At 38.5% G+C, this 18,974-nt stretch overlaps 2 protein-coding genes across 12 annotated transcripts in view; one reads left to right on the top strand and one right to left on the bottom strand.

Moving 5' to 3' along the window:
* Positions 1-1,153: 1,153 nt before the first annotated feature.
* LOC123503648 (copper transport protein ATOX1-like) lies at positions 1,154-6,852 on the top strand. Its single transcript, XM_045253591.1, has 3 exons — positions 1,154-1,306; positions 5,517-5,592; positions 6,039-6,852. The coding sequence occupies exons 1-3, from the start codon at positions 1,295-1,297 to the stop codon at positions 6,173-6,175; spliced, it is 225 nt and encodes a 74-aa protein (XP_045109526.1). The 5' UTR covers positions 1,154-1,294; the 3' UTR covers positions 6,176-6,852.
* A 622-nt stretch (positions 6,853-7,474) lies between these two features.
* Positions 7,475-18,974, bottom strand: part of LOC123503646 (myosin heavy chain, non-muscle-like) — a 121,123-nt gene continuing 109,623 nt past the window's right edge. For 6 of the 11 annotated variants that reach the window (XM_045253579.1, XM_045253580.1, XM_045253581.1 and 3 more), the window contains 9 exons: positions 18,540-18,898; positions 18,226-18,397; positions 17,366-17,836; positions 17,061-17,207; positions 16,589-16,795; positions 16,123-16,278; positions 15,637-15,800; positions 11,076-11,210; positions 7,475-10,241 (listed from right to left, as the gene is read on the bottom strand). In XM_045253579.1, coding sequence (XP_045109514.1) covers positions 10,115-10,241; positions 11,076-11,210; positions 15,637-15,800; positions 16,123-16,278; positions 16,589-16,795; positions 17,061-17,207; positions 17,366-17,836; positions 18,226-18,397; positions 18,540-18,898 — 1,938 coding nt within the window. In that variant the 3' untranslated portion in view covers positions 7,475-10,114. Of the gene's footprint in view, positions 10,242-11,075; positions 11,211-11,911; positions 12,016-15,636; positions 15,801-16,122; positions 16,279-16,588; positions 16,796-17,060; positions 17,208-17,365; positions 17,837-18,225; positions 18,398-18,539; positions 18,899-18,974 lie in introns of all 11 variants that reach the window. The other 5 variants (XM_045253585.1, XM_045253587.1, XM_045253590.1 and 2 more) reach the window with 2 other exon arrangements.

Below are 18,974 nucleotides of genomic sequence, written 5' to 3'. Positions count from 1 at the left end.
CCAGTGTGTGGTGTGTGCCTGGTCTCAGGCCTATCCGAAGATCGGAAATAATGAGCTCTGACCTCGTTCCGTAGGGTAATGTCTGGCTGTCTCGTCAGAGACTGCAGCAGATCAAACAGTGAAACACACACACACACGCACCTGTGTTATGCTTGCTACTTTTCTTCTGCAGATGCGGAAAGACCAGAACACAACACTGCAGGAAAGGATCGAGTACAATACAAAGCGGAAGAGGTCACAGGAAGAACACACACACACACACAGAGGGAGATAGAGAGGTGTTGATTTCACTTCTGCCCTATGATATTTATCTATTAACAGCCCTTGATGATACTAACAATAATGCTACGACAACAGCAAAAACAACATCTAACTGCTGCTGTGTTGCTACTACTACTACTACTACCGTCACCAAGGAATATATTAGAATCCTTGACTACTACTACTACTACTACTACTACTACTACTAGTAGTAGTAGTACTACTACTACTACTACTACTGCTACTACTGCTATTACTACTATCACTACAACCATGGTACAATAACCATGACTACAACCACTATACTGCTACTAAACTCCATCACACACTTCCATATTCCTTATTCCCTCGTCCTCCTTTAACAATTTTACTCCTTTAATTCTTGAAAATACCAGAAAAATCAAGAACATCGAATGAAAATTCAATGGAAGAGACTGGATAGTTGGGAGGGAGGTCGATCCGCACTGTTTTGGGCGTTTGATGATGTCCTGGTGGGGGCTGCATGTGAAATAGCATTCTAACTCATTTTTAGGGGGTCATTTATATATTTTTAAGGTTAATTCTGTTTGACTGTTCCTCATTCTCTTTATCTTCATTCTCTTCAGTGTGTGTGTGTGTGTGTGTGTGTGTGTGTGTGGAATGTAATAAAATACATTTAAATAAATATGGAGCACATCTCTTAAATACAGCAAAAAGGTAGCAAAAGCAGAATACTGTGAAACTTTAAACTATCAACTAACTAACCGTAAATCATCATTAACTATATCTCAACATCACATTAGGTACAAGTTACAGATGAATATAGGCTGTCAATATTTTCTATATGCCAATAAAATGCTATTAAACACTGCTCTAATTCAAATATCACCTGAAAATCAGTAATATTGTAAAATCCATTATCTGTGAACGCTGAAGATAAGACACTGCAGCGCCGATACAAAGGCCAAGCGAAGACGTGGTGGACGGTGGTTGAAAGGTCTGGGAACACAACATCATAAATCAGGCCCTGTGCTTTGAAATATCCATCGGCAACATGTCTGTTCAGGTGATACACGTTCCTGTCTGTTGATAATAGTGTGTGTGAATATCATAATTGACGTGGAGGCCTTATCATTCACGTAGGAATGTGTTATGACTCCAAAAACAACAGTAACTAGGGGCGCTGAGGCAGGTGGAGACGGACGTGGGAACAAGTTAGTGATAGTGGCAGATCTTCACCCACTTGAGCGCCGGCTGACTCCCTGACCTGTAGTGATGCTGGTGGCATATAGAAAAAGTAGAATAATTCATGATTAAAATAGTGTAATGAGCAATAAATGTTCTATGAATAAGAGTACTAGCCATTAATATTTTTCTCTGGATCCCGTTTAGTGCCACATATGCATTTGCTTATTACCTGCTCTAGAGACAGCCACGATTCATATGCCACACTTATTAGAATACTGACAGTGTGTGTGTGTGTGTGTGTGTGTGTGTGTGTGTGTGTGTGTGTGTGTGTGTGTGTGTGTGTGTGTGTGTGTGTAATTCACCACGGTCGTCTGCTGGTCACCCAGCCAGTCTTCCCCATTACAGAGCGAGCTCAGAGCTCATAGACCGATCTTCGGGTAGGACTGAACCACAACACACACTCCACACACCGGGAAAGCGAGGCCACAACCCCTCGAGTTACATCCCGTACCTATTTAATGTTAGGTGAACGGAGGCTTGCCCATTTGCCTTGCTGCTTTCCGGGACTCGAACCCGGACCCTCTCGATTGTGAGTCGAGCGTGCTAACCACTACACTATGCGGTGTGTGTGTTTCACTGTTTAATCTGCTGCAGTCTCTGACAAGACAGCCAGACGTTACTCTACTGAACGAGCTCAGAGCTCATTATTTCCAATCTTTGGATAGGCCTGAGACCAGGCACACACCACACACCGGGACAACAAGGTCACAACTCCTCGATTTACATCCCGTACCTACTCACTGCTAGGTGAACAGGGGCTACACGTGAAAGGAGACACACCCAAATATCTCCACCCGGCCGGGGAATCGAACCCCGGTCCTCTGGCTTGTGAAGCCAGCGCTCTAACCACTGAGCTACCGTGCGTGTATGTGTGTGTGTGTGTGTGTGTGTGTGAGTATTTATTTACCTAGTTGTAGTTTTACAGGGCCTGGGCTTTATGCTTGTGTGGCCTCGTCTCCATATCTACACTTATCCAATTTTTCGTTAAAACTTTGTACACTCTTTGGTGACACCATTTCCTCACTCAAACTGTTCCAAGTCTCAACACATCTTTGCGGGAAACTAAATTTTTTAATATCTCTCAGACACCTTCCCTTCCTCAGTTTCTTACTATGCGATCTTGTGCTTCTAATGTCATATTCTTCTCTCAGGATTAGTTTCTCATTATCCACTTGATCCATTCCGTTAATCAATTTATAAACTTGTATCAGATCCTCTCTCTCTTCTCTGTTCCAGGGTTGGTAGATCCATAGCTTTTAGTCTCTCCTCATATGTCATCCCTTTAAATTCTGGAACCATTCTTGTAGCCATTTTTTGCAGTCTCCAATTTCCTTATGTGTTTCTTTTATGGGGGTCCACACAACTCCTGCATATTCCAATCTAGGTCTTATTTTAGTACTTATCAATTTCTTCATCATTTCTTTGTCCATATAGTGAAATGCTAATCCAATATTCCTTAGCAAATTATACGTCTCTCTGAAAATTCTATCAATATGGCTTACCGGTTGATTGTTTTCTTCCACTGTCACTCCCAAGTCCTTTTCCTTTTTTACTTTTTCTAGTTCTACTCCATCTCCCATCTTATAGATTCCCACTGGTCGTCTTTCACTTTTTCCCATTTCCATGACATGGCTTTTGTCCACATTGAAATCCATCTCCCATTTTTTACTCCATTTCCAGATCTTGTTTAAGTCTTCCTGTAGTATTTCACAATCCTCTTTTTGTTTAATGACTCTGCACAGTTTCGCGTCGTCCGTGAAACTGTGCAGAGTCAGTGTGTGTGTGTGTGTGTGTGTGTGTGTTCCTTCGTTGCTGCTGCTCCCAAGAGTGCATTCACCTTGCATGTCATATACTTGATAGCCCTTCTATTTATAATAACGGTCAATTTTCAGTTTCACCCAACCAATGATTTTCTTATGTGGTTTGTGTGTTTCTGGTTAGATTATAGTGAACTGATTGATGTTCTACATCACTTCTATTGCAAATGTGTAGTTTTTAAGTTATGACTTTCCAACCTATGCCTACCTCTCTTCCCCAACGATCTCAGGGGACCTGTGGAAAATCAGGGTTTTTGGGTGAGGGAGCATTAAATTGAGTAATGTGTGTTCCAAAACAGGTCAAAAATCAACAAAACACATAAAAAGTCTACGGAATTACATAAACTACACCTTTGACAGCGGCAGTGGTGGCGGCTGAGGCAAGCGTTGCTAAGTTAATCTTGAGTAGCGTTGTCAATGATTAGCTCTAAACTAGCTTGGGGTGCTGTGCCCCCCTGGATGCCCCCTTGTTACTAACCAAACTCTAAGCAAAACTTAACCTAATTCTAATCTAAATACAAAACGTAGTGAATCGCTGCTCAACAATAACAGCAACACTTGGCCCACTGCTGCCGTCAATGGTGTACTTTATGTATTATCATATATTTTTCATGTGATTTTGTTGACTTTTGACCTGTTTTACAATGAGTGTCACTTGATTTAATGCTCCCCACCAAAAGACACTCAATTTCCCACAGCTCCCTCAAGATCATTGGGGAAGAGTCCTCTTGTCCTTTATAGGCATAATTGAAAAATTCATTAGAAAGTACACATTTGCAATGGAAATGATGTAGACCATCAATCAATACACTTAAACATCTCACCACAAACACATAAGCCACATAAAAAATCGTTGTTTGGGTGAAACTGAAAATTGTCCATAATAACCTCACCTCTCTAATCCTTGCCCAAATCCTAAGTCTTTTTATCATCCAATAGTCCTATCCAGATCCAGATCCACATGATGAATCAGTAAATCTTATCAATAGCAGCTTCTAATGTGTTCTATGGACAAGTAAACCTAGGAATATGATGGAAAAGTGAGAATTTAGGGTGGAGGAGGCCAAAATAAGCCAAATTTGGGAAATTTCAAGAAGGAAAAGTCCCCCATAAATAGTCAACAACGAATATCTGGTCAACCAAATCCCATCCTATCTTATCCTAACCTTTTTTAAGTTACCAGCCTTGTTAATTGGTGAGATCTGCCCCATTGCCAACCCACACTATCTTAACCATTGAAATTACAGTTTAACATGAAACATCCTGTCTTTTTCTCCATCCCTAATACACTTGCAGATCTAATGGGAAAGCAGGGCTTTAGGGTGAAGGGAACTGGATTATGTCAAAGTTGGATAACTTTCCATCATAACCTAACCTTATCTAACCTAACTGGAAGTCTTTTTTCCTTTTAGGACACTAACTTAATTTAATATTATCTAAACTTACTGTGGGGGCAAAGTTGTCTCAGTACACCATCCCCACTTCACTTCTTCAATTGAGACTAATTTTTATCTCAATTTTTTTGTGTATGATTAGACAATTTTATTTGCATAAGGAAGGGTCTTTGGAGTTCAAAAGATTAATGTCTTTACTCTTCTAATCCCAACATATGTTTCTGCTGTATAAAATCATCAAATAGTAATCAGAATGAATATGAAAATGCATCCTGGTACTGAAGAGATTAAGGACACTTACTGAATTTTGCCCTGCCTAGAACTCCCATTAAAGACATTAACCTAACCTAAATGGAGCTAAACAAAGTGGAAAGTTCATGGTGTGGTTGCTTGATCTCTTCCTCATCCTAAAAAGGTCTTGGCACCACTGATTGTTTGGCACTCAATTAATTTCACCAAAGCAATGTGGAATTTAAAAAAACCTACACCCAAAGCATCTTGCTTATTGAACTACATAATAAAATCCATTTCACTCAACTGCCATTGGGACACAGCTCACCTGCTGGTAGCTGGCTGACTGTCATGGCTGCCACATATACATCTGGTGATTAATAAAAAATAATTGACAGATTAGCCAAATGTAAATGAATGTTCAGTGATGTTCTAATATTGAGTCATTAAAAGGACAAGTATTTATTGGGTGCTGTATTTTAAGGTCTGTGATGTTGCTTTTTTTTGTGAATCAGTATTATTGTGTAAAATTAATGTTCTTATTAAGATTCAAAATATTTATGGTAATTAGTTATTTTTCTTACAGATTCATGAATTCAATGTGGAAATGACATGTGAGGGCTGCTCTGGTGCTGCCAAAAGGGTGCTTGGTAAACTTGGAGGTGTGTTAAGTACTGGTGGTGAAAAATCCTTCATAGCTACTTATTATGCTCTCAGTAATTTCATTAAAGGAAACTCGCTTGAGAATAAGATTTGTTTGAATATGTATATAGTACAATATATATATAGATCAGTGGTTCCCAATCTTTTCCATTACATTATCACACTCACCATCTGCCACTTGTCCTGTATGAGACGTGTGTTCTCTCCATTTTTTCTCTCACTCATACTACACAGTATTTTCACACACATGAACACATACATTCATAACAAATTGAATGTCTTTATTCTTAGCTCTCTATTGCCTACTAACATTATTCATATGATACAGTTTTGAGTGATTACTGATAGATTGCAAATCATTGGTTGAGGTCAATATTGGTAGATGGGTTAATGTTTTGAGATAGATATTCATGGTCACAGTTATAAGAAGTAATTTTCTTTTCAGATAAAATTTCAAATGTTGACATTGACCTTGAGAACAAGAAAGTGATTGTTACCAGTGCCTTGACGCCTGAAGAGCTGACGGAGGTCCTCAAGAAGACAGGGAAGGAAGTCACACATATTGGATCAAAGAGCACTTAATCTTTATTTACTTTCTTATCATTTGATATTTTTTGTCTGTTAGTTTAGATTGTACTGTGTTAGGCAGAGAATGAAATACTACTCTCTTCTGTCAACCTCCTCATTTTCAAACTCATGATTTGAAATTCTGATTCAGTCTTAGTAATTACTTGCTTGCTTCAATGAGTTTCAAAGGTTTTGATGGAGGAGGGAGAGATGGGCAAGCACAAAGAAGTCGGGGTATAGTCTTGCAGTTTTGAGGATGGTATGAGAAATATACTGTAACTCTTTCTGGCATCCTTTACAACATTGTGATTTGCTTCAGGTAGTGGTATGTTATTTCATTCACATGATAGGCACAAAAGAAGCATCAGAAAGCATTCCCTGTGAGAAGCTGCCAAGCATTAACTTCAACATTGTGTTTACAGAATGCAATTGAAAGTTTTAATGAAGAATATCTGATAATGAAAACTATTGTATATATTTTTTTTTAACAAACATGGCTATTGCATTAACATTTGCAGAATTATGTGACATTGAAATAAAATTTAGATTATTATATTAGAGAGAAAAGAGAAGAATGACAGCATTTAAATTATTAATCTTCAACAAATGAAAGTTGGTTGCATTTTCTCTTCAAAATTTAATGTTGCTTGTAATCACCTTTTGAATTCAGTAAATAAAACCTAGTAATTTATTCTGTGGTGTTTCAGTTTTGAACTCTGTATTCTATTAAAGCTCATGAACTTTTCCTATATACAGGAAGTTCTTGGCTTGCAACACACCAACTTTGTATGAAGGATACTTCATTATGAACATTTAACATACAATTTTGTTCTCTCCGTTTTCATCTTAGCTCCTCTTAACCTCCTTCATATTCTTCCTCCTCACTAGCTAAACCCTTACCCACTTCCCTCAACCTTACTTGGACATAATTCAATCTACATATTTTGTATTAACTAAAGTATGATCCACTCTTGCCTCTTAATTTAGTCTTTTTGCCACATACTATCTAACATCATTCATTTGCTCAATCAATTGTGAAACGTTCTATCCTAGTTTTTCATTAACTTTCATATATTCATCATGTAATATATATTCATTAAAGATACTCCACTATAACCATATGAAATTGGGACAAGACTGGGTATTTGAATGATTGTAAAGAATGACCATAGTTTGATGTATATGAAAGAATTTAATTTAGTGGAGCATCAGACTTGATGAAGTGGAAGAATAGTATGAGTAAATGAGAGAATTTCCACCCAGATATGTGGGTGGACACTTAAGGCTACTATAATAGGAAAACAAAACAAAGTGTTGTTAAGGCCATTTATTGCAGTCAGTTGGAATGCATCCAAAGTATGCAAAGATATATTGAAAATTTAATGATTTTAAATACAATGCAAGCTAAGCAGACTTTATGAAACTTCACTTTTCCCCCCACCAGAATCAGTGGCAAAAATGTCATTACCTAAGTTAACACTGACAGTTGTCTTTGGCTCATTACCTTGGCTCACTCTGATGTGAAAACAGTAAAAGATGCACTTGGCACATTTTCCTCAGCATAGGAACTTCAAAACATCAGTACCACCACTAATGCCATCCTCCCTAAGGGGTGCCTAGGACTGTGCTCCCCCCCTCCTCTTTTTTGGCGCTGCATTATGGCAAAGGAGTAACTGGACGGTCATTCCTCTTGGACTGTTCTGGTGGCAGGATGTCTCCCTCCCAGCTATTGGAAGGTTCCTGGTTCCCCTCTCCCACCCACCCTCCCACCCTACCCATTAATGTTGAGCTGGAGCCAAACTAACCAACACAGCAAGTCCTGAATTCACACCACTGGCTTTTGATTTGGCCTACACTGTCTTCCCTGTCCCTCATCTAATAGGTGTCCTTCAGCACTACTGAGGACACTTTATTTTGAGTAATCTTTTGGGGGGTGAAGACATATGAACAGCAAGAGATGCTGGTGTAAACTGAGGGCTTGTCACTGTGGGGGGTTATCATATTGTGGCAGCATCAAGAAAGTCTGCCACTATGTATGTGTCTGTGTGAGTGTGTGTGTGTGTGTGTATGTCACGTTCTTGAGTGAAATGTCAAATATTTTCTATTACATCCTTGCCATGGACTGCACTTTGTGCATTCTAACTGATGAGTCTTGAACAAAAGGTGGCCTTAAACTGTCTGGTAAGCATGATGTACCCTGCTCTTTTATAGAAAAACTTTTCTCAATCAAAATTCTATATCTATACCTAACTATCTGATACCTGATCATCACTTCAAATTAACAAATGCAATATAGCAATATCAAAACAAAGCACCTTATAGAAGCTTTTTATACCTTAAATCACAAATCAGTCCTTTTCATTATTTCTTATCACCATCCTGTACAATGTATTGCTCTATCATCATAAGGATGCCTACGCTCTACTTTCAGAATATAAATATCAAATCAGCTTTTGGACTACATCTATAAGGCCATATTTTCTACAGACAAATGGGAATGATATATTGAGGGCTGAAGTTGTAATACATCATGAGCATTGTATAATATTTAAGGTCACTTGCAAGATAAATAAGTAATTAAAGTTACAACCGGTGAACAACAAGACGAGAGAGAGAGAGACACATGAAACAAAAGTTGGTGTTGTATGCGTGGTTGTAATTAATCTCTGGAAAAGAAAATATTAAAGGATGTATGATGTATTGCTATATAGATGGTTGTAACTAATCTCTGGGTAAGAAAGTAGTACAGGATGTATAAGAAAATTTTCATCACTAAACTGTCTGGCAACTAACTATACAGGTAGTAGTAACATCATCATATCATCATCATCATCATAATAATAATAATAATAATAATAATAATAATAATAATAATATAGGCAACTAATGACAATAGGTTATTTATTCAATGTTAGTTAAATCTATACAGTTGTAGTAGCAAATTGAAAGCATTCAATTGTTAGTTTAATAATAATACAAAAGAAATTCCATTATGACAGTAAAAAAAGGCATACCATGCACAGGCGCATGACTAACATTATGCGAGGCCTGTGACGGTAGTGTTGCACCCAGCAGAGCCTGGCTATTCATGCTGCTCCTGCAGTGGGTGAAGCAAGATCGCAATGCATCATCTCAGGTTTGGGCATCAGGAAATGTAAAAACGTCACTTTGAGCCAGTCACCTTCCACTCCCGTCACACCAGCCTGGTGTACTTGATCCTCAGCAGTGAGCTGATGCTACTGGTCGCTTGGCAACCATCAGTACCATCTGCCACTGACTTGGGGTTTCTGCCCTGACTCACACACTCAACCAGTCAGTCATACAGTCTGGTACACTATGCATACATACAAGGTTTCTTTCTCTCTCACTGATATATGCTTAAAAGTTGTGAGGAGGCAGCTTTGTGCTCAGACTCATGGAGAATTGTTCCATTCTTGTCTCCCCTTCCGGATTAAGTACAGGCATGCCACCATGACTACGCCTAATTTCTTTCTCCCTCCCTCCCTCTTTTCTGGAATGTTTCATTTTGTTTCTTTTCCTCAATGGGTGCAGACCCACACATGCACACATACACGCACACACGAGCACACTTCTACATATGTTATGGCAACAAATTCAACAATGTATCCACAGACAGACAAGAAGTTTTCTAATATAAATGTGCAGCCAATTTCTCAGCGCTGAGAATGAGGACAGACACATGGGTAAGTCATGTAACCCAACTCAGGTATAGGGTACTTCATGTTATGAAACCATGTCCTCACTTGCCAGTGCTTGTGGTTGATGATCTTGAGTTATGCACCCAGTGTGGTAAACAAAATAAAAAAATTCAAAAAGCATCATTAATCATTTATATTGAGAAAATAATTATGTATCCACCCGAGAACATCCCACATGAGAGGATTCAGAAGTCTTAGCCACTCCCAAGGGATTGGCTCCAACCAGATTCTTGATTCACTTGGTGGCATCTTCCTCCCCATCCACGGAGTCGTCGGCATTTTGGGAGTCGTCGCTGGCAGCAGCAATGGAGCCTCGCTTCACTGGAATGTAGTCTAGTCGGGAGCTGAGTCCTCCACCACGCCTGGGGGAATATATCTTCATTAATTAATCTAAACATGATTATGGTAACTGACAATCAAAATGGGAAGCTCACATTACAAACAAATTATGTACAAGAATGAATTCTTGACTCAATTAGAAAGCTCTTAAAATATTTTGCAGCTTGAAACAATTACTTATGAGCAATGTATAGGGGAAGCAATACATCACTGAACAAGGGTGACACAAATAACAGACAAAATACAAAGCAGGTGGGTGGGCAAGCACAAGAGGACAGCAATGCATCAATATGGGGATAGTGCACTTGTCTGCTGGATACACTTGGTGCCAATCAGGACAAGTACTAAATGGATCTATCATCACTACACTGCAGTTGTTAAGTCTTCACATATAGGGCAAGAAGTATTATATCACCATGCTAAAGATTAGGTCTATACTAACATGTGACTTTTCCTTGTGGAGTATCTGCAAGGGATCAGAAAACTCTCAGAAAACAGTTCACACACTTGGTAGTTTCATACACATACGTTACTTGTTAGGTGGCCCGATGGAGACAGCCATGCAGTACAATGCAGCAATGATGAGATACAATAATAGTGAAAAAAAAATATTTAACCACGACACACCATCCAAATCAACAATGCCTTACATAAATAGTTAATCAATCTTCCCCAGGTTAATGATGTTAGTGATAATCTTTTCTGATGGGAAGTTTATCTTTGATCTGGGAAAGATTTGTGTTTTAAAGGAGGTTGGATGTTAGGGATGGGCAGGACTACACTATACTGAAATGGATCACACCACACGCCTGCCACAGTCACACACTACTCGAGCAGATAACACTAAATGCACAAACTTCTCATCCTCGCTGCTACTCAAGTCCTGTGCCAGATCAATCACGTTTGATGATGAAGCGTTCTTCGTAAGCTTGCACAGGCCACGATTTGTTCGTTTTGTGATTTGGTTTAAGACCTTTTCAGCCTCTGCTTGGCTACAATGGCCATAAAAGAGCATTATTAGCCCCAAAATAATAAATAGGAATACTTCACTAGTCTACGTACTATAGTACTTGTAAAACTTAAGTGTCAAAACCAATACCCTAATTCCATTCTTTGGAACTTATGTACTACAACAGCATCTTTAGAAGCAGCAGCAGTAACACAACACAATTTGTGCTCTGTTTGCCACTGGGTGGAAGCCAAGCCCTATGCAGAAACTGCACACAACAAATAACCTTGAATTTCATTTGCCAACTGGTGTTTTACAGCACCTTTCCCAATTGTCAAAACATGCAAAAGATCCCACACTCTGTGCACAGCTATGCACACAGTGACAAATGCTTCACACTTTGGTGACTCAAAAAAGTAAGGAAAGATCTCAAGAACACACAAGTGAAAATCATTTGATAAATGCCTCAGTATTTTTTCTATATTCTTTTTACAGAATATCTAGGCTCAATATTTCTGATTCAATAACTTTAAAAATTTACTGGAGGGCAAGTTTTTACCAGTGAGAGCATTACTATCTCAAAAGTCAACATTAGGCTTTCTGTGGTGTATCAGCTCCTATCAGCAGGCTGAGGTGCATAAGGCTTGGAGAAGATAAATGGCAGCAGCAACATTTCAGCTTTCAATAAGAAACAGACTGGCCAAACCCATAAATAGGCACCAGTCAATCATCTTTGGTACCCACAATGGGCTAGTGGGGCTTAGTCTTCAGCATCATCTTGAGAAACGGTTGTCGTCTTGGTGTAAGACCGCCGACTACTGATCACGTGACTAGATGTTTTGCTACTGCTGTAACACCAAACACCCACACTCAGATTTACTGCAGACAAGGCAGGTCACATTCACACACTATTTTACTACTATCGTTGGAAAACCTAAGTAAGTGTTTATGTAATAATTACATCATTCCTTTCCTGTAAAGTTGCAGCAAAATAAAAATTAATATAGCAAAGATTAGCCGAGATCACAAGAAGCCAAATATAGTAGTTGTCAAGGTAATGTTAAGAATAATAGCTGTGAAAGTTATGTACATAGAGGACTCTCAAATGGCTTCCTCAAGCTTGAGAGAGAGGGAAAAATCTTGCCTTAGCAGATCCACATAATTAATTAGTGGTTTGAAACTAGATGGAGGAAAGGCCAAGATATTGATGTCGCAAACAATGAATGGAATTACAAAGAGTATGACACAACTGAAGATACACACACAACACACATCTGCTCTCTCTGGCAGTCTGGATACTATCATTTTAATATCATAGGCTTACAAACACCTGTGTTTCCTAATAATTATGTCATCGGAGAACAATATGTTCTATTCTCACTGCCATACTTATCATGACCAGGCTCAATGAATGCCAGCCATATCTATCATCACCTGGCTCAATGAATGCAGGCATCCTTCATAAATAATTAAGCCATGTAATAACCATGTGGTGGAGTATCTACAGTGAAAACAAGAGAGTTTTTTTTCCAGACTTGAAGCAGCCATTGAGTCCTGGGCCAAGATCTCATCCCAGAATCTAAGGAAGTCTGTCCTTCCTCTTTGCCATCATTCCCCATGCCATGAAATGGTAGTCAGCCTATCAACAACTAAGAGTAAGTATTAAGCATTAGCTACTTTTTTCTTGAGTGTAATTTGTAGTGGTAGTGGGTGTGCTTGTTAGTAACAGCATGTAAATGGAATCTCAATGTACTTCTTACAGAAATGTTTCCAAGAACAGCCACCAAAAACAGATGGCATGATCTGTATGTAAATGTGGATGAAGCATTTCTAAAGACTTCAATATTCTAATGCATGGTTAAGAAATATAAGTAATAATTTTAAAAAAAATTCTACTTCTGATTTATATGTTATCAAACTATATCTACAGTACCATAAAGCTAAATACTATCTAACCCCCAAAAAAAAGGGAACCCAATAGTTTCAAATAATTTCATGTAACATATGCTCTTAATCAAAGTGAAAATGACCCGAGATAGAAGGGAATATCCCTTTAGCAATGGATTTTATCCTTCACTTTAATACATGCCACATGGCACTGTTCCTTGTGCATCATTATTCATGGTAACATTTCATTCATTCATGATAACATTATTAAAACTAAATAATTTCTGGTCTTCTTACAAATTTGTGATCTTAGCAAAGTAGCAATTAGCCAATTGTACATTCAGTCAAAAACTATGCACACAAATTAGCAGCAGCACTGCACATAAACTAATTTACAAGGAGCCAATGTCACTCTAAAATACACCTGAGTACTTTACACATGGGTCTGCATATGAACTACATTCTTTATTTTTTATCCAAAATTATTTTTGGCCATTAGCAATGAAGAATGCACACACACTGATGCCACAATCTATGGAGCTTCCATTATATAGTGGCAAGCAACAGCCACAGAGTTACAACAGCACTAACCAGGACTGCTGTACTGGAAGTCTTCACTACATATTCACAGGGTCACATAAAAGGCTGCATACCTAACAAATTCTCACTACGTCTTACATTACCACATATGCCACTGAGGATTAGGCCACCCATGCCACAGAATACTATGAGAGAGAGAGAGAGAGAGAGAGAGAGAGAGAGAGAGAGAGAGAGAGAGAGAGAGAGAGAGAGAGAGAGAGAGAGAGAGAGAGAGAGAGAGAGAGAGAGAGAGAGAGACTGGTGACTGCTGAAAAGCTTGCAGTATTGGATCAAGTAGTTCCACTCACCATCTTTGTTTGGTTAAAGATGGATGGGAAAAACTTGGAGATGACCTGCACAACATTGTGAGTCCCCAGGATGAGAAAGCCTTAGATAGTGAGGTTTTTCTGCACAAAATACTAACCACTTGAGATCCAACAATGGTTCAAATTTTGAGCCACCTTACACTAAAGATTTAATCAAATTATAATCTAATAATTCAATTATATTTAATCCTAACAAAGTCAAATCAAGCAACTTTTCATCTTGGTCATTATTGCCTGTGGACATCTAAGGCATTCAAGATGAGGGATAAATCTTTATACCTAATCCTATTCCTACATAATGAGACTGTCACAGAGAGAAGGCACTGAAGAATCCACATGACAATAGCAAATGATTTTCATAATATCTTACTCAGAATGGTTAATGCTAAAGCTGTATTAACAATGAATATTTCATGTTTATGTACTTATGAACTGTAGACTACATGAACTATATTAAAGGTTGAGGGTTATTATAGTTTATAGAGGAGCAGATTGCCACACTAGTAGCTCTCACTTGGGTTCCTTCTCCTAAATTCATTGTATAACATAATTATGTATTAAAAGTGTGTGTATGTGGTGGTTGGGGGTGCACATGTGTGCCTATGTGTTTCATGTTTCAGTTCATAAAGCACCAATGTGAATCTAACAGAAAAAGTGGTAATGTGATGCCTCATAGGTGAAACATCTACATTTTTATAGTATGATGGAATAAAAATCAAAGTAGGACTAGCTGCAATAAGGATGTTGGGCAATAGGTAAAAACACAGAATCATTGCTCATGGAGATAATACTTAAAAACACTCAGCTGCCACAACTAGCTATCATCTTGTCCTATTACCATAAGGTCTTTCTTTGCAATGCCAAGGAAGCAATGTAAAGCTTCAGCCCTAACACTTGTATGCTTCCAGGGATGACACAAAATTATGTATAGTTTGCTTAGAAATCATTCTGATGAAATAAAAACAAATTATCCTTAGTCTCTGCTAATCTTTGAAAATAGCCCCTATTTAGCATCCATAACCTACACAAAGTCAAGCTGTACCTCTTTTAAAACTATGACTAGTATGCAATTTAAGAAATTTTATAGCAATACAGTAACTACATGCCACCACAACCCTGATTTTCCTACTAATGCTGTATCTTCTGTGGAAGCAACAACTACAGCAAGAATAATAGCAATGATCAGCAGGTAAGAAATTAAATAAACCCTATCTTTATATATACACACACACACACACACATATATATATATATATATATATATATATATATATATATATATATATATATATATATATATATATATATATATATATATATATATATATATACATACATACATACATATATATATATATATATATATATATATATATATATATATATATATATATATATATATATATATATATATATATACATACATCAGTATATATATATATATATATATATATATATATATATATATATATATATATATATATATATATATATATTATATAGAATGTTTATAGAATTATGGGATGTACTTGAAACAAAAGTGGTATTTGGTATAAGAAAGATATACAAAGCCAAGAAAATTCATACACAAGCCCCCTTAATACATGAGTGTGTGTGTATCAATGTGTTTATGTGAGTGAGAGAGTGTGTGTATGTGTGTTAGTTCAACACTCGTACCTCAGTTTGGTCTTGAGGGAGGAGATTTCCCTGTTCTGTGCCTCTTGAGCCTCCAGCATGTCCTCCACCTCTCGCTGAATCTTGCGTCGCTGCATCTTTTCCTTAGACAGCTCATCCTCGGTCTCCTCCATGGTGCGCTTTAGCTGCTTCACTCGCGCATTGGACTGTTGCCAGACACACAAAGTTGTTTAGTATGTAATATTTTAAATATATACAGGAAAAAAAGTCTTCCCTGTTGTTCATAATTTTTTTATACTGACTGAATGATGATGACCTTTTAGCCTTTTTAATAGGAAATAATCCATTAGTCTTCTTATCTAGTTTTTGCTCATAGGTAACATTAAGCATATCTATTGTTTCTTAATTCCCTCTCACAAAATGTACTTTGAATTACTTCTGCAACCGATTCATACTAATTGAGTTTCTTCCATATGCCATGGTTATTTGTGCATACAAGACATTGCCTGTAAATTTTTGGACAAATACCTTATCAAGCTGTTCCTTGTATTGGTCAGCATGGCGACGCTCATCCTCCACTTGCATCACTAGCTCCTTCAGCTTCTTCTCCAGCTTGCGGTTGGCCTTGGCCTGGGCAAGTCTGTCACGTGCTTCAACCTCCAGCTGTTCCTCCAAGTTGGAAACCTTAAGGAAAGAAAAGTAAATATAATTTTTCCATTTTCTATCACTTTTGAAGTGACATTTTACATAAATAGACCTAATAGCCAAAACAATATGGCACTTCCATGTATCAGAGTCCCACATGCTTGCCTATATTTCTTAAACATGATCTGATAGAAAGTGATTAATTCATGTAGTAAACTTAATCAGAAATATATTCCAAATTTACAGATCTGACAAAAAGTATACTAGAAATGAGAAACAGCTTAGTTTAAATCGCTGAGTTCCCAGCTGCTGCTGTATTACACTTCCATTATGAATGACAGCCACCCACCTTTGTCTCGAGTGCAGCAATCGTTGACTTGGTCTTGGAGCGGATCTCTGATTCTAGCTCAGCCAGCTTGGCCTTCAGCTCCTTGTTCTGTCTCTCTAACATGGATCGCTGACCTTCAAGCTTTACTACAGATGATCTTTCAGTGTTGTAGTCAGTCTGGAGCTGCTCCATCGCTAGCTGGTTCTTGCGCATCTTGTCCATAAGAACCTGTTGCAAAAAGTCAGCTGCTCATTCATCCCCTCAAACAACCACATTTCTCGTTCTCATTCTTTTAAAAAAAACTTCTCTTCAGATTCCTAAAACCTAATGGCAAGAAGAAAATATTGAAGATTAAATATGAATATTAAAACAATCAGATCAAACCAAGCTAAAAAATATGAAGTATTGATCCAAATATATAACTAACTGGATTACAAAAACTTTAGAAATATTGAAGCAATTGGATATAATTATTCACATTACAGATTCTCACCTCTACATTGCTCTGTTCCTCTTCAAGTTCCTCCTCAAGGGTAGAGATGCGTGCCTCAAGCCTCTTCTTCTCATCTGCACTAATGGTGACCTTGGAGGTATACTGTGACAACTCCTCCTGCAGTTCATCTCTTTCTGCTTCGGCATTCTATACAGAAATAATTCAAATCAATAAAAGTCCTAGTTCTCCAACAACATAATGATTTAATTTGTAATATTCAGTTAAACTGTGTGTACTGATATAAAAGAAATGAACTGAGAAAAGAAAACAGAAAGCATGCAAGATGACATGGTTTAAGTTTGTACCTTGCGTGCCCTTTCAGCAGACGCCAGATCTTCCTGGTATTGGAGGAGTTCAGTCTCCATCACCTTTATTTTGCGCTCAAGGTCTTTGTACTGTGCAGCCGTTTCCTCCCTTGCAAGCCGGCTTTCTTCAGCCTCCCGCTGGTACTCCTTCACCTGTGCTCCTGCACGTTTCAGCTGCTTGAGAGCATCATCTTTCATCTTACTGTTCATCTCAAGCTGACCCTCCATGTCCTTCAGGTCACCCTCCAGCTTCTTACGAGCAGTAACAGCAGCTGTGCGCTGTTTTCTCTCCTCCTCCAGTTCAGCTTCCAACTCACGCAGCTGCTTCAAAAGGCCACGTCGCTTCTCCTCGCCTTGTTCTTCCCTGGCATTGAGGTCACGCTCAAATTGAGCCTTCATGGCCTGCATGTTCACCTCCAGACGTAGTTTGGCATCCTCTGTCAGCTGGAGTTCATCCTCCAGTTCTTCAATCTGTTTAAATGAAGATTAGCATGTTACTTCTTTGTCACAAATCTAAATTTTTTCCTAGGTCATACCTAACAAAAACAATCCCTACTCATCTTCTACATTTTCTTCATTAGTCCCATTCAATGAAAGAAAAGACATTTACTTTTCTAAGTGTAACAGCAAAGTGCGCTGGTGGTAATTGCCAAGTATATCAACATCTAACTGGAATAAGGCTAATTTATGCATGATTTAAGCAGAATACATTGAGAGAGAGAGAGAGAGAGAGAGAGAGAGAGAGAGAGAGAGAGAGAGAGAGAGAGAGAGAGAGAGAGAGAGAGAGAGAGAGAGAGAGAGAGAGAGAGAGAGAGAGAGAGAGAACTCTTTGAACCATGAGAAAGATCTGCTGCACAGACCTGAGTCTTCTGTTCAGTGAGTTGAGACTCGAGGGCTCTCTTTGCCTTCTCCAATTCGTGCACATTTTTGTCTGCTGTGCCTCGAGTGGACACAAGGTCATCCAACTCAATCTGTAGCCTCTTCTTCCCAGTCTCCAAGTCATCAATGCGTTCCATGTATTCCTCTAGTGTTCTGGAGAAGGACAGTGGAAGGATTGAGAGACAATAAAAAACTCAATGAAGATACATTCATGATCATACAAATACAAACTCACTTTCTGCCTTCCCTCCTTTACTGATTATCTATGTCTCACTTTCTTCTATCACTCATTCACCTGTTAAGAGAAAGAATCCTGGTTTCTTTCTCCCTGGCCTCTCGCTCAGCATTCTCCTTCTCCTGCTGGCAGCGCTCATAATTGCTCTTCTCTTCATTAAGCTGTTTGTCAAAGTTGCGCTGTTTCTTCTCCAGCTCCACCACCTTTGCTCGGTTGGCATCAATATCCACCTGGACATCCTCCAACTCAGCCTGAAGCTTCCTCTTGCTCTTTTCTAATTTCTCGTTGGCAGACTCCAACTCTGCCAGACGTGCACGCAGCTCCTCAAGCTCCTTCATCTGCCGCTTGCGTGTTTCCTCCAGCTGCTGGGCATTGCCAGACTCCTCGTCGGCCTTCTTCTTGGCTTCACTCAATTGGACCTAAGTGGCAAAAAAGGATGTGAACATTTGACCTGCATAGATGGAGAATGACTGGCTCATGAAAATATATAGGTCA

The sequence above is a fragment of the Portunus trituberculatus genome, chromosome 14 (genome assembly GCF_017591435.1).
Source record: "Portunus trituberculatus isolate SZX2019 chromosome 14, ASM1759143v1, whole genome shotgun sequence".
Taxonomy (NCBI): domain Eukaryota; kingdom Metazoa; phylum Arthropoda; class Malacostraca; order Decapoda; family Portunidae; genus Portunus; species Portunus trituberculatus.
Note: the sequence above shows the minus strand (reverse complement) of the source record. Positions and strands in the feature narration are given on the sequence as shown.